This window comes from Electrophorus electricus, chromosome 5 (assembly GCF_013358815.1).
Source record: "Electrophorus electricus isolate fEleEle1 chromosome 5, fEleEle1.pri, whole genome shotgun sequence".
Lineage (NCBI taxonomy): Eukaryota > Metazoa > Chordata > Actinopteri > Gymnotiformes > Gymnotidae > Electrophorus > Electrophorus electricus.
The window spans coordinates 3,249,199-3,265,518 of NC_049539.1; the positions used below are offsets into that span (position 1 = coordinate 3,249,199).

General features: G+C 41.3%; 3 protein-coding genes across 3 annotated transcripts; all 3 read right to left on the reverse strand.

Moving 5' to 3' along the window:
• Positions 1-225: 225 nt before the first annotated feature.
• Positions 226-2,023, reverse strand: LOC118241431. Its single transcript, XM_035526428.1, has 2 exons — positions 1,967-2,023; positions 226-1,319 (listed from the first exon to the last, which is right to left on the reverse strand). Exons 1-2 carry the CDS (start codon positions 2,004-2,006, stop codon positions 226-228), a joined length of 1,134 nt encoding a protein of 377 aa, XP_035382321.1. The 5' UTR covers positions 2,007-2,023.
• Positions 2,024-5,945: 3,922 nt separating this feature from the next.
• Positions 5,946-7,745, reverse strand: LOC118241432. The gene is made up of 2 exons (XM_035526429.1): positions 7,689-7,745; positions 5,946-7,039 (listed from the first exon to the last, which is right to left on the reverse strand). The coding sequence occupies exons 1-2, from the start codon at positions 7,726-7,728 to the stop codon at positions 5,946-5,948; spliced, it is 1,134 nt and encodes a 377-aa protein (XP_035382322.1). The 5' UTR covers positions 7,729-7,745.
• A 3,925-nt stretch (positions 7,746-11,670) lies between these two features.
• LOC118241433 lies at positions 11,671-13,468 on the reverse strand. The gene is made up of 2 exons (XM_035526430.1): positions 13,412-13,468; positions 11,671-12,764 (listed from the first exon to the last, which is right to left on the reverse strand). Exons 1-2 carry the CDS (start codon positions 13,449-13,451, stop codon positions 11,671-11,673), a joined length of 1,134 nt encoding a protein of 377 aa, XP_035382323.1. The 5' UTR covers positions 13,452-13,468.
• Positions 13,469-16,320: the final 2,852 nt, after the last annotated feature.

The following is a 16,320-nucleotide window of genomic DNA, read 5'->3' on the forward strand; positions in this document are numbered from 1 at the left end:
AGCTAAGAAAAATGTATATTAATTTTGGACAAATCATGGAATAAACATAACGTCTTAGTGATCAACTAAGACTTTGGAGTGTATTGGATGTGATTAAAGAAATATCTTAAAGATATTATATTTTTAGCATAAAAAATGAGCTGGACTGTCAAACAACCAATAAAACACAGGCTAATAAAATGCAAGCATAAGCGTTTATTATTATTGCTTGAGAGAAGTGACTTGTCATTCCTGTTCATTCTCTCGTCTCATCTTGCTGGGGCTGCTCTCGCTCTCGGAGCTGTGAGAGGAGCTCGGGGAGTTCGCCTCTCTGCTCCTCTTCCTGGACCTACTTTGCTCCCTCTGGCTTCTGCCGCTCTGGCCCACGGCAGGAGCAGCACTGGAGCTGTGAGCTCTGACCTCATCAGGATCTCTGGGAGTGTTTTCAGGCCCGGAGCTGTGCTGAGCATGTTCAGTCTGTGCCGTCGCCGCTAAATCCGTGTTTGATGGCCTGGAGGCACCAGTAGATGGTGGAGTATGGTAAATTGGATACCATCCAGGTGTGTAGTTCTCCCCTGCTGCCCCGAAGCTGGCACCCCATGCATCGGCCCTCCAAGCCTTCATGGCAAGCAGAGGGTGGTCCCTGCCATATTCGGGCACCATGCAGTCAAAGGGCCCGGGAGACGTCGGGCGGCTCGTGGGCTGATTTGCTTGGGCGCTCCGAATGGCGCAAATGAGCCTCACTTCGTCGTCTTCTTCTTGAGAAGGATTTGACACACCGGAGCTGCTGCCTGCGCAGGTAGGGCTAGTTGATGGTGCCTCTCCTGGAAGTCCAACAGTGCACGGATTCATCTGTGTGTTTCTGTTTGTTCTGTTCCTGCGCAGATATTCGTGCACAGGTTCCATGAGTGTTCTCAGGCTGTCCAGAGCTAGATCAGTGACAAACTGAGTGGAAACCTCTGGAAGTTGAATGGTCAAATGGCTCTGGCCAAAGACGTGCAATATCGTGTCCTGAGGAGTCCAGTCATCCTCATCACCACCATCATCATTATCACCATCATCAGCATCATCCTCATCATCACCATCATAACCATCATAACCATCATCAGCATCATCAGCACTCTCATCCTCTTCACCTTGTTCCTGCACATCCTCTATCAGGACTTCACTCTGATGCTGGGGGCTTTCTGGGAAAGGTGAGGGAGGTAGGTGACCTTCATCCTCTCCCTCACTGTTGATGAAGATGGGGGGCTGAGGTCCAGTGATTTGTTCTGGTGCTGTCTCAGCAGGAGTCAGAGGGACACCCCAATGAACACATTCTCGCAGATTGGATCTGCACACTGAGGAAAGAAAAAAATTAATCAGGTCTCCACTGTTGCAGGATTGCAGAGTTTACAGCCTGGTTTTGAATTGAAATAGGTCATGTGATTTTTTTTGCCAGCAGTATGTGTACTTTTGGCAAATCCGACAAACATGTTACAAACGCAAACATACTTCCATCATATTAAACGTTTTCTTTCAACTTAGGGCTTTACTTAAACAATACTGTCACGATTAGTCCCTCTCAGCTTCCATGTTTCTTGTTTTCCCGGTCTTGTGTATTTTAATTCCATGCCGTAGTTTCATTTTCTCCGCCCCTCGTTTGATTGCTCACACCTCTACCCTCGTTTCTACCTTAAGTTCGTGCATTTAAACCGTCTGATTCCATGTTTTTGCTGTTCATTGTGTTTGGTGGATATATGAAAGCCCGTCTGTGTTTCAAAGCCTTTGTTTATGTTCGCCTGTTTTGTTATCCTACCCTTCGTATTTCCTAGCCTATGTCATCGCCTGCTTCCCTTGTTTGCCTGGTTATAATGTATCCCCGTAATCTCCGTATTGGCTCTATGACTCTGGATTTGCCCCCAATAAATCTCGCTCTTCTCCGCACATGCATCCGCCTCCTTACCGCTCACCGTTACAAATACAGTAAAATAATTAATGTACATACCATGGCAGTCGACCTGATGCAGGTTAATGACCGGGTACATTTTTACGTGTTTACTTAAATAGTTATTTAGTTTGAAAACATAAACTAGTTCAACTGTCTTTACTTTCACCTTCCTACCCACGTTGTTCAACTGAATTATTTGCACATTACATTAGAATTTATAAACTATCAGTGTTCTAGAATAAGTGTAGCATTCTAGAACGCAAGACGCATAGACGTCTCGGGACGAAGACAGACATTTATTACTAATGACGAAACAATACATCTTACGGCACGCGCATAAAACAAACACAAAGAACACTGACACTACACTTAGGCGAACATGATATCGAACATCAAACGTGATACAACGACCGACACCGAAGTACACACACAGGGGTTGAAATACATTGATGAAACGAACAAGGGTTCGTATCAACACGCACGGGGCAGTCCTGACGAAGAGAGGCAAACAATTTACACTCCACGTGCACATGGCGGGCCGTACCACGTGATAAGTGGGCTCCAGGCGCGTGCTGTTACAGAGCGCTTCTTAGCATACAGACTTGTAGCTATTAAAATAACCTCATGTGAAGTAGGGTACAGCAAGGCTGTAGCTATTACCTGAACATTGGGGGGACCAAATCCCCTCAAGGGCCAGAGAATTCACTAACTCATGAGATTAAATTCTTCTTCTTCTTCTTCTTCTTCTTCTTATTATTATTATTATTATTATTATTATTATTATTATTATTATTATTATTATTATTATTATTATTAAGGGACCAATAAAGTATAACAAGATGATATAAGGACAAGGTTTAGGAAATGGATGATTTTATTTACTTACAAGTACACTTGGGTCAGCATCAACATCTGGTCTCCACTACTCTCATTTTATCCTCTACACTTGGCGTCTCCTCTCCAGCCCTCTCTCCTCCGCTCCTAGAATTGATCTCCTTTCCAGTCATCTTTTCTCTCCTTTCTGTTCCTCCTCTTCTCTCCTCTTCTCTGCTCTCCATGTCTTTCTTCCTCTCCTCTGGTACTTCTTCTCTTCTCCTCTCCAGTCATCTATTCTTCTCTCATTTATTTTTCATTATGTATTTAGTTATTTTATCAGGATGAGACTAGTGTAATGGCATTATGAGATCTTCATTTACATTTACATTTATGGCATTTACGGCATTTAGCAGACGCTCTTATCCAGTGCAACTTACAAAAATGCTTTGTCATTTACTCACTGAATGCATCCTAACCAGTACAGTAGCATAGAGCCCAAGATACCATTGAACTAGAATGCTGTTTAAATATAGGGATCAACGCTGAAGCTTAGAAATGCAACACACATAAGCTCTATAATAGAGAATAAGTGCAATAAACAATACCCTACAATAAGTACTAGAGTTCTTCACTATCAATATTTGCTCCTTCTCTCCCTCACCTGTCAGCATCTTTATACTCTCCCTCTCTCTCTACTTTGAATGAACCAGAGTGAACATGGAAAAATATTATCAGTAAACAACTGATATTTCTTGCCATGATGCTCGTGAATGGATTACTGACAATTTCTTATCTGACTGGTAAATGTCAGGAAACATTGACTCAATTCCTGAACTCTCTTCTGTACTTATATCATCTGACTAGTACTCATTCTCTCACAGCTTACTTCTCTAGTTTCTGAAGTTGCCCAAAAAACCTCTGCATGTCATTGTCACCCTCCCCCTTACTCATGACTTACTGTGGATGAAAGCTGACAAAAGATGACTAATAGAAATCTATTTTCACTTTTTCAAACTGACACTAAAAATGCCATTTATCATAAGCAGGTACAACTACACAGGATATTATGCGTCTATACAGTAAATTAAAGCTGCTACTCTACATGTTCACATGCATCACTCCAATGACTGATACATTACTGAGACTTCACGTGGGATTTCTAACAAATATAATGAAATATAAAACATTACCGTTAGTTGAAGTTGACTGTGACCATTAGTGGATGCTTCATGAATGTGTGGCTAATTAACTTTCCAGTTACCTTAGCTAGGTTATGAGAGCTAACGTCAGTAGTGATGGTAGATTGAGTTCGTATTCGCAAATTGGCCCATTTTCACCAAATAAATGTTTGTTTCCACTACATAGAATTACTGATACATTTTACTCAAATATTATTTATTTATACAATTACAATTTCAGCGCAAAATGATGTATTGACTTTAACGTTACCTTTTTTCCTGCTGGTCAGAGACGTTAGTTAGTCAGCAGTGCTGATATGTTGTTACGGTATTACAATAATAAGGGTCTCATCAACAACAGATGAGAACATTGACAGCTCCTAACATTTTGCAAAGATAGTGAGTGGAATCAATGTATCTTTACCTCATTGTATTGGGGTGGGGGAACATTTTGATCTTATCTCAATATTGGATGTGTTGTTCACCCCCCATATGGTGTCTAAGGCCTTGCATCTCTCTCTCTAATGCGGATAAGGTTGTATGAACTCCACAGGTTGAGTTTTGCTCAATGCAGTTGTCCTAAAGCGACTTGATCTAAAGGGAGGTTATAGTAGAATATTATAGTATAGTAACATTATTTTAGCTGTCGTTTATGTGGAGTTGTTTGGTTGCTGCTAGCATGGACTAGCTTGGCTGCTAGCATAGACTAGCTTGGCTGCTAACATGGACTAGCTTCGATGTTTGCATAGCAAATCACTGGCTGTGTCCATTCACTGCTATAAAAAATCGTAATCCTGCTACAAATCGTAAGTATAAATGAGAAAGTATACCATTTGTTTACTGTATTACAGCATTTACAGTATTAGCGACAATATTTTCCCCTAATGATGCTAACAATGATGCTATGAAGCCAATATTGTTGTGGAACTTACTAAAGTAACTTACTGTGATGTTTTAGCAGAAAGAAACATGCAAACTTGATGTATAGTGATTAATGACTTGGTGTGCATTTGGAGAGGTTTTTGGACACTTCGGAGAAGTCACCTAGTGGACACTTAGTGGAAAATATTATGTAGCTCAATGTTCAATTTATTACACAAGACCCTGGTGAATCAAGAAATGTAGAGTGTGACTGAAGCATCAATAGACACATTATACACCTAAAAAAATCAAAGGCGTTTTATGTCTTGATGCAAACTTGAGGTCAGGATACAAGTATTAATGCTCAAACCGACCAATGGTGGATTCGGCTAAAAGTAAGCGATGTATTTTAGACCGAACTGTAAGGTTTATGACTTCTTAAACATTCATAGGTCTGTGTTTTGTATTTGTTTTGACCACTCTAGGTGTTCCCCTCGGTGCAGAGGACATGCATGGAACTCTTCAAAGTGATAGAACAGTACCAGAGAAGGATCTGCCGTAATTGCTCTCCGTATGCTGCTCGGGCAAAAACATTCCACCAAGCGCAGTTCCACTGAGTACACTCAGTAAAGAGACTAGCCAAGCATAATTCTCAAGTAGTAGTATTCAAGTAGCTTTCAGGTCCTGCTGTTTTACAGGGAAATCCCATCCAGTAGATGTACTCAAGTGGCGTACATGTTAAATTATGAGACTGATTACCATTGCTTGACAGATACCCCTACAAATTGCTTCTTTAACACTTTCCCTAAACGTGATATGATCATGAGGCTCCGCCCTCACATATGCCCCCTTGTGGCAGACTGGTGCTGCACATGTATTCTAAAGAATACATTTATTCTAAAGATTTCTCACGATCATCAAAAATAAATAATATATATCCCAGATTAGCATGTACCAGCTAAGAAAAATGTATATTAATTTTGGACAAATCATGGAATAAACATAACGTCTTAGTGATCAACTAAGACTTTGGAGTGTATTGGATGTGATTAAAGAAATATCTTAAAGATATTATATTTTTAGCATAAAAAATGAGCTGGACTGTCAAACAACCAATAAAACACAGGCTAATAAAATGCAAGCATAAGCATTTATTATTATTGCTTGAGAGAAGTGACTTGTCATTCCTGTTCATTCTCTCGTCTCATCTTGCTGGGGCTGCTCTCGCTCTCGGAGCTGTGAGAGGAGCTCGGGGAGTTCGCCTCTCTGCTCCTCTTCCTGGACCTACTTTGCTCCCTCTGGCTTCTGCCGCTCTGGCCCACGGCAGGAGCAGCACTGGAGCTGTGAGCTCTGACCTCATCAGGATCTCTGGGAGTGTTTTCAGGCCCGGAGCTGTGCTGAGCATGTTCAGTCTGTGCCGTCGCCGCTAAATCCGTGTTTGATGGCCTGGAGGCACCAGTAGATGGTGGAGTATGGTAAATTGGATACCATCCAGGTGTGTAGTTCTCCCCTGCTGCCCCGAAGCTGGCACCCCATGCATCGGCCCTCCAAGCCTTCATGGCAAGCAGAGGGTGGTCCCTGCCATATTCGGGCACCATGCAGTCAAAGGGCCCGGGAGACGTCGGGCGGCTCGTGGGCTGATTTGCTTGGGCGCTCCGAATGGCGCAAATGAGCCTCACTTCGTCGTCTTCTTCTTGAGAAGGATTTGACACACCGGAGCTGCTGCCTGCGCAGGTAGGGCTAGTTGATGGTGCCTCTCCTGGAAGTCCAACAGTGCACGGATTCATCTGTGTGTTTCTGTTTGTTCTGTTCCTGCGCAGATATTCGTGCACAGGTTCCATGAGTGTTCTCAGGCTGTCCAGAGCTAGATCAGTGACAAACTGAGTGGAAACCTCTGGAAGTTGAATGGTCAAATGGCTCTGGCCAAAGACGTGCAATATCGTGTCCTGAGGAGTCCAGTCATCCTCATCACCACCATCATCATTATCACCATCATCAGCATCATCCTCATCATCACCATCATAACCATCATAACCATCATCAGCATCATCAGCACTCTCATCCTCTTCACCTTGTTCCTGCACATCCTCTATCAGGACTTCACTCTGATGCTGGGGGCTTTCTGGGAAAGGTGAGGGAGGTAGGTGACCTTCATCCTCTCCCTCACTGTTGATGAAGATGGGGGGCTGAGGTCCAGTGATTTGTTCTGGTGCTGTCTCAGCAGGAGTCAGAGGGACACCCCAATGAACACATTCTCGCAGATTGGATCTGCACACTGAGGAAAGAAAAAAATTAATCAGGTCTCCACTGTTGCAGGATTGCAGAGTTTACAGCCTGGTTTTGAATTGAAATAGGTCATGTGATTTTTTTTGCCAGCAGTATGTGTACTTTTGGCAAATCCGACAAACATGTTACAAACGCAAACATACTTCCATCATATTAAACGTTTTCTTTCAACTTAGGGCTTTACTTAAACAATACTGTCACGATTAGTCCCTCTCAGCTTCCATGTTTCTTGTTTTCCCGGTCTTGTGTATTTTAATTCCATGCCGTAGTTTCATTTTCTCCGCCCCTCGTTTGATTGCTCACACCTCTACCCTCGTTTCTACCTTAAGTTCGTGCATTTAAACCGTCTGATTCCCTCTGTTTTTGCTGTTCATTGTGTTTGGTGGATATATGAAAGCCCGTCTGTGTTTCAAAGCCATTGTTTATGTTCGCCTGTTTTGTTATCCTACCCTTCGTATTTCCTAGCCTATGTCATAGCCTGCTTCCCTTGTTTGCCTGGTTATAATGTATCCCCGTAATCTCCGTATTGGCTCTATGACTCTGGATTTGCCCCCAATAAATCTCTCTCTTCTCCGCACATGCATCCGCCTCCTTACCGCTCACCGTTACAAATACAGTAAAATAATTAATGTACATACCATGGCAGTCGACCTGATGCAGGTTAATGACCGGGTACATTTTTACGTGTTTACTTAAATAGTTATTTAGTTTGAAAACATAAACTAGTTCAACTGTCTTTACTTTCACCTTCCTACCCACGTTGTTCAACTGAATTATTTGCACATTACATTAGAATTTATAAACTATCAGTGTTCTAGAATAAGTGTAGCATTCTAGAACGCAAGGCGCATAGACGTCTCGGGACGAAGACAGACATTTATTACTAATGACGAAACAATACATCTTACGGCACGCGCATAAAACAAACACAAAGAACACTGACACTACACTTAGGCGAACATGATATCGAACATCAAACGTGATACAACGACCGACACCGAAGTACACACACAGGGGTTGAAATACATTGATGAAACGAACAAGGGTGCGTATCAACACGCACGGGGCAGTCCTGACGAAGAGAGGCAAACAATTTACACTCCACGTGCACATGGCGGGCCGTACCACGTGATAAGTGGGCTCCAGGCGCGTGCTGTTACAGAGCGCTTCTTAGCATACACACTTGTAGCTATTAAAATAACCTCATGTGAAGTAGGGTACAGCAAGGCTGTAGCTATTACCTGAACATTGGGGGGACCAAATCCCCTCAAGGGCCAGAGAATTCACTAACTCATGAGATTAAATTCTTCTTCTTCTTCTTCTTCTTCTTCTTCTTCTTCTTCTTCTTCTTCTTCTTCTTCTTCTTCTTCTTCTTATTATTATTATTATTATTATTATTAAGGGACCAATAAAGTATAACAAGATGATATAAGGACAAGGTTTAGGAAATGGATGATTTTATTTACTTACAAGTACACTTGGGTCAGCATCAACATCTGGTCTCCACTACTCTCATTTTATCCTCTACACTTGGCGTCTCCTCTCCAGCCCTCTCTCCTCCGCTCCTAGAATTGATCTCCTTTCCAGTCATCTTTTCTCTCCTTTCTGTTCCTCCTCTTCTCTCCTCTTCTCTGCTCTCCATGTCTTTCTTCCTCTCCTCTGGTACTTCTTCTCTTCTCCTCTCCAGTCATCTATTCTTCTCTCATTTATTTTTCATTATGTATTTAGTTATTTTATCAGGATGAGACTAGTGTAATGGCATTATGAGATCTTCATTTACATTTACATTTATGGCATTTACGGCATTTAGCAGACGCTCTTATCCAGTGCAACTTACAAAAATGCTTTGTCATTTACTCACTGAATGCATCCTAACCAGTACAGTAGCATAGAGCCCAAGATACCATTGAACTAGAATGCTGTTTAAATATAGGGATCAACGCTGAAGCTTAGAAATGCAACACACATAAGCTCTATAATAGAGAATAAGTGCAATAAACAATACCCTACAATAAGTACTAGAGTTCTTCACTATCAATATTTGCTCCTTCTCTCCCTCACCTGTCAGCATCTTTATACTCTCCCTCTCTCTCTACTTTGAATGAACCAGAGTGAACATGGAAAAATATTATCAGTAAACAACTGATATTTCTTGCCATGATGCTCGTGAATGGATTACTGACAATTTCTTATCTGACTGGTAAATGTCAGGAAACATTGACTCAATTCCTGAACTCTCTTCTGTACTTATATCATCTGACTAGTACTCATTCTCTCACAGCTTACTTCTCTAGTTTCTGAAGTTGCCCAAAAAACCTCTGCATGTCATTGTCACCCTCCCCCTTACTCATGACTTACTGTGGATGAAAGCTGACAAAAGATGACTAATAGAAATCTATTTTCACTTTTTCAAACTGACACTAAAAATGCCATTTATCATAAGCAGGTACAACTACACAGGATATTATGCGTCTATACAGTAAATTAAAGCTGCTACTCTACATGTTCACATGCATCACTCCAATGACTGATACATTACTGAGACTTCACGTGGGATTTCTAACAAATATAATGAAATATAAAACATTACCGTTAGTTGAAGTTGACTGTGACCATTAGTGGATGCTTCATGAATGTGTGGCTAATTAACTTTCCAGTTACCTTAGCTAGGTTATGAGAGCTAACGTCAGTAGTGATGGTAGATTGAGTTCGTATTCGCAAATTGGCCCATTTTCACCAAATAAATGTTTGTTTCCACTACATAGAATTACTGATACATTTTACTCAAATATTATTTATTTATACAATTACAATTTCAGCGCAAAATGATGTATTGACTTTAACGTTACCTTTTTTCCTGCTGGTCAGAGACGTTAGTTAGTCAGCAGTGCTGATATGTTGTTACGGTATTACAATAATAAGGGTCTCATCAACAACAGATGAGAACATTGACAGCTCCTAACATTTTGCAAAGATAGTGAGTGGAATCAATGTATCTTTACCTCATTGTATTGGGGTGGGGGAACATTTTGATCTTATCTCAATATTGGATGTGTTGTTCACCCCCCATATGGTGTCTAAGGCCTTGCATCTCTCTCTCTAATGCGGATAAGGTTGTATGAACTCCACAGGTTGAGTTTTGCTCAATGCAGTTGTCCTAAAGCGACTTGATCTAAAGGGAGGTTATAGTAGAATATTATAGTATAGTAACATTATTTTAGCTGTCGTTTATGTGGAGTTGTTTGGTTGCTGCTAGCATGGACTAGCTTGGCTGCTAGCATAGACTAGCTTGGCTGCTAACATGGACTAGCTTCGATGTTTGCATAGCAAATCACTGGCTGTGTCCATTCACTGCTATAAAAAATCGTAATCCTGCTACAAATCGTAAGTATAAATGAGAAAGTATACCATTTGTTTACTGTATTACAGCATTTACAGTATTAGCGACAATATTTTCCCCTAATGATGCTAACAATGATGCTATGAAGCCAATATTGTTGTGGAACTTACTAAAGTAACTTACTGTGATGTTTTAGCAGAAAGAAACATGCAAACTTGATGTATAGTGATTAATGACTTGGTGTGCATTTGGAGAGGTTTTTGGACACTTCGGAGAAGTCACCTAGTGGACACTTAGTGGAAAATATTATGTAGCTCAATGTTCAATTTATTACACAAGACCCTGGTGAATCAAGAAATGTAGAGTGTGACTGAAGCATCAATAGACACATTATACACCTAAAAAAATCAAAGGCGTTTTATGTCTTGATGCAAACTTGAGGTCAGGATACAAGTATTAATGCTCAAACCGACCAATGGTGGATTCGGCTAAAAGTAAGCGATGTATTTTAGACCGAACTGTAAGGTTTATGACTTCTTAAACATTCATAGGTCTGTGTTTTGTATTTGTTTTGACCACTCTAGGTGTTCCCCTCGGTGCAGAGGACATGCATGGAACTCTTCAAAGTGATAGAACAGTACCAGAGAAGGATCTGCCGTAATTGCTCTCCGTATGCTGCTCGGGCAAAAACATTCCACCAAGCGCAGTTCCACTGAGTACACTCAGTAAAGAGACTAGCCAAGCATAATTCTCAAGTAGTAGTATTCAAGTAGCTTTCAGGTCCTGCTGTTTTACAGGGAAATCCCATCCAGTAGATGTACTCAAGTGGCGTACATGTTAAATTATGAGACTGATTACCATTGCTTGACAGATACCCCTACAAATTGCTTCTTTAACACTTTCCCTAAACGTGATATGATCATGAGGCTCCGCCCTCACATATGCCCCCTTGTGGCAGACTGGTGCTGCACATGTATTCTAAAGAATACATTTATTCTAAAGATTTCTCACGATCATCAAAAATAAATAATATATATCCCAGATTAGCATGTACCAGCTAAGAAAAATGTATATTAATTTTGGACAAATCATGGAATAAACATAACGTCTTAGTGATCAACTAAGACTTTGGAGTGTATTGGATGTGATTAAAGAAATATCTTAAAGATATTATATTTTTAGCATAAAAAATGAGCTGGACTGTCAAACAACCAATAAAACACAGGCTAATAAAATGCAAGCATAAGCATTTATTATTATTGCTTGAGAGAAGTGACTTGTCATTCCTGTTCATTCTCTCGTCTCATCTTGCTGGGGCTGCTCTCGCTCTCGGAGCTGTGAGAGGAGCTCGGGGAGTTCGCCTCTCTGCTCCTCTTCCTGGACCTACTTTGCTCCCTCTGGCTTCTGCCGCTCTGGCCCACGGCAGGAGCAGCACTGGAGCTGTGAGCTCTGACCTCATCAGGATCTCTGGGAGTGTTTTCAGGCCCGGAGCTGTGCTGAGCATGTTCAGTCTGTGCCGTCGCCGCTAAATCCGTGTTTGATGGCCTGGAGGCACCAGTAGATGGTGGAGTATGGTAAATTGGATACCATCCAGGTGTGTAGTTCTCCCCTGCTGCCCCGAAGCTGGCACCCCATGCATCGGCCCTCCAAGCCTTCATGGCAAGCAGAGGGTGGTCCCTGCCATATTCGGGCACCATGCAGTCAAAGGGCCCGGGAGACGTCGGGCGGCTCGTGGGCTGATTTGCTTGGGCGCTCCGAATGGCGCAAATGAGCCTCACTTCGTCGTCTTCTTCTTGAGAAGGATTTGACACACCGGAGCTGCTGCCTGCGCAGGTAGGGCTAGTTGATGGTGCCTCTCCTGGAAGTCCAACAGTGCACGGATTCATCTGTGTGTTTCTGTTTGTTCTGTTCCTGCGCAGATATTCGTGCACAGGTTCCATGAGTGTTCTCAGGCTGTCCAGAGCTAGATCAGTGACAAACTGAGTGGAAACCTCTGGAAGTTGAATGGTCAAATGGCTCTGGCCAAAGACGTGCAATATCGTGTCCTGAGGAGTCCAGTCATCCTCATCACCACCATCATCATTATCACCATCATCAGCATCATCCTCATCATCACCATCATAACCATCATAACCATCATCAGCATCATCAGCACTCTCATCCTCTTCACCTTGTTCCTGCACATCCTCTATCAGGACTTCACTCTGATGCTGGGGGCTTTCTGGGAAAGGTGAGGGAGGTAGGTGACCTTCATCCTCTCCCTCACTGTTGATGAAGATGGGGGGCTGAGGTCCAGTGATTTGTTCTGGTGCTGTCTCAGCAGGAGTCAGAGGGACACCCCAATGAACACATTCTCGCAGATTGGATCTGCACACTGAGGAAAGAAAAAAATTAATCAGGTCTCCACTGTTGCAGGATTGCAGAGTTTACAGCCTGGTTTTGAATTGAAATAGGTCATGTGATTTTTTTTGCCAGCAGTATGTGTACTTTTGGCAAATCCGACAAACATGTTACAAACGCAAACATACTTCCATCATATTAAACGTTTTCTTTCAACTTAGGGCTTTACTTAAACAATACTGTCACGATTAGTCCCTCTCAGCTTCCATGTTTCTTGTTTTCCCGGTCTTGTGTATTTTAATTCCATGCCGTAGTTTCATTTTCTCCGCCCCTCGTTTGATTGCTCACACCTCTACCCTCGTTTCTACCTTAAGTTCGTGCATTTAAACCGTCTGATTCCCTGTTTTTGCTGTTCATTGTGTTTGGTGGATATATGAAAGCCCGTCTGTGTTTCAAAGCCATTGTTTATGTTCGCCTGTTTTGTTATCCTACCCTTCGTATTTCCTAGCCTATGTCATAGCCTGCTTCCCTTGTTTGCCTGGTTATAATGTATCCCCGTAATCTCCGTATTGGCTCTATGACTCTGGATTTGCCCCCAATAAATCTCTCTCTTCTCCGCACATGCATCCGCCTCCTTACCGCTCACCGTTACAAATACAGTAAAATAATTAATGTACATACCATGGCAGTCGACCTGATGCAGGTTAATGACCGGGTACATTTTTACGTGTTTACTTAAATAGTTATTTAGTTTGAAAACATAAACTAGTTCAACTGTCTTTACTTTCACCTTCCTACCCACGTTGTTCAACTGAATTATTTGCACATTACATTAGAATTTATAAACTATCAGTGTTCTAGAATAAGTGTAGCATTCTAGAACGCAAGGCGCATAGACGTCTCGGGACGAAGACAGACATTTATTACTAATGACGAAACAATACATCTTACGGCACGCGCATAAAACAAACACAAAGAACACTGACACTACACTTAGGCGAACATGATATCGAACATCAAACGTGATACAACGACCGACACCGAAGTACACACACAGGGGTTGAAATACATTGATGAAACGAACAAGGGTGCGTATCAACACGCACGGGGCAGTCCTGACGAAGAGAGGCAAACAATTTACACTCCACGTGCACATGGCGGGCCGTACCACGTGATAAGTGGGCTCCAGGCGCGTGCTGTTACAGAGCGCTTCTTAGCATACACACTTGTAGCTATTAAAATAACCTCATGTGAAGTAGGGTACAGCAAGGCTGTAGCTATTACCTGAACATTGGGGGGACCAAATCCCCTCAAGGGCCAGAGAATTCACTAACTCATGAGATTAAATTCTTCTTCTTCTTCTTCTTCTTCTTCTTCTTCTTCTTCTTCTTCTTCTTCTTCTTCTTCTTATTATTATTATTATTATTATTATTATTATTAAGGGACCAATAAAGTATAACAAGATGATATAAGGACAACGTTTAGGAAATGGATGATTTTGTTTACTTGCAAGTACACTTGGGTCAGCATCAACATCTGGTCTCCACTACTCTCATTTTATCCTCTACACTTGGCTTCTCCTCTCCAGCCCTCTCTCCTCCGCTCCTAGAATTGATCTCCTTTCCAGTCATCTTTTCTCTCCTTTCTGTTCCTCCTCTCCTCTCCTCTTCTCTGCTCTCCATGTCTTTCTTCCTCTCCTCTGGTACTTCTTCTCTTCTCCTCTCCAGTCATCTATTCTTCTCTCATTTATTTTTCGTTATGTATTTAGTTATTTTATCAGGATGAGACTAGTGTAATGGCATTATGAGATCTTCATTTACATTTACATTTATGGCATTTACGGCTCTTATCCAGTGCAACTTACAAAAATGCTTTGTCATTTACTCACTGAATGCATCCTAACCAGTACAGTAGGATAGAGCCCAAGATACCATTGAACTAGAATGCTGTTTAAATATAGGGATCAACGCTGAAGCTTAGAAATGCAACACACATAAGCTCTATAATAGAGAATAAGTGCAATAAACAATACCCTACAATAAGTACTAGAGTTCTTCACTATCAATATTTGCTCCTTCTGTCCCTCACCTGTCAGCATCTTTATACTCTCCCTCTCTCTCTACTTTGAATGAACCAGAGTGAACATGGAAAAATATTATCAGTAAACAACTGATATTTCTTGCCATGATGCTCGTGAATGGATTACTGACAATTTCTTATCTGACTGGTAAATGTCAGGAAACATTGACTCAATTCCTGAACTGTCTTCTGTACTTATATCATCTGACTAGTACTCATTCTCTCACAGCTTACTTCTCTAGTTTCTGAAGTTGCCCAAAAAACCTCTGCATGTCATTGTCACCCTCCCCCTTACTCATGACTTACTGTGGATGAAAGCTGACAAAAGATGACTAATAGAAATCTATTTTCACTTTTTCAAACTGACACTAAAAATGCCATTTATCATAAGCAGGTACAACTACACAGGATATTATACGTCTATACAGTAAATTAAAGCTGCTACTCTACATGTTCACATGCATCACTCCAATGACTGATACATTACTGAGACTTCACGTGGGATTTCTAACAAATATAATGAAATATAAAACATTACCGTTAGTTGAAGTTGACTGTGACCATTAGTGGATGCTTCATGAATGTGTGGCTAATTAACTTTCCAGTTACCTTAGCTAGGTTATGAGAGCTAACGTCAGTAGTGATGGTAGATTGAGTTCGTATTCGCAAATTGGCCCATTTTCACCAAATAAATGTTTGTTTCCACTACATAGAATTACTGATACATTTTACTCAAATATTATTTATTTATACAATTACAATTTCAGCGCAAAATGATGTATTGACTTTAACGTTACCTTTTTTCCTGCTGGTCAGAGACGTTAGTTAGTCAGCAGTGCTGATATGTTGTTACGGTATTACAATAATAAGGGTCTCATCAACAACAGATGAGAACATTGACAGCTCCTAACATTTTGCAAAGATAGTGAGTGGAATCAATGTATCTTTACCTCATTATATTGGGGTGGGGGAACATTTTGATCTTATCTCAATATTGGATGTGTTGTTCACCCCCCATATGGTGTCTAAGGCCTTGCATCTCTCTCTCTAATGCGGATAAGGTTGTATGAACTCCACAGGTTGAGTTTTGCTCAATGCAGTTGTCCTAAAGCGACTTGATCTAAAGGGAGGTTATAGTAGAATATTATAGTATAGTAACATTATTTTAGCTGTCGTTTATGTGGAGTTGTTTGGTTGCTGCTAGCATGGACTAGCTTGGCTGCTAGCATAGACTAGCTTGGCTGCTAACATAGACTAGCTTCGATGTTTGCATAGCAAATCACTGGCTGTTTCCATTCACTGCTAGAAAAAATTGTAATCCTGCTACAAATCGTAAGTATAAATGAGAAAGTATACCATTTGTTTACTGTATTACAGCATTTACAGTATTAGCGACAATATTTTCCCCTAATGATGCTAACAATGATGCTATGAAGCCAATATTGTTGTGGAACTTACTAAAGTAACTTACTGTGATGTTTTAGCAGAAAGAAACATGCAAACTTGATGTA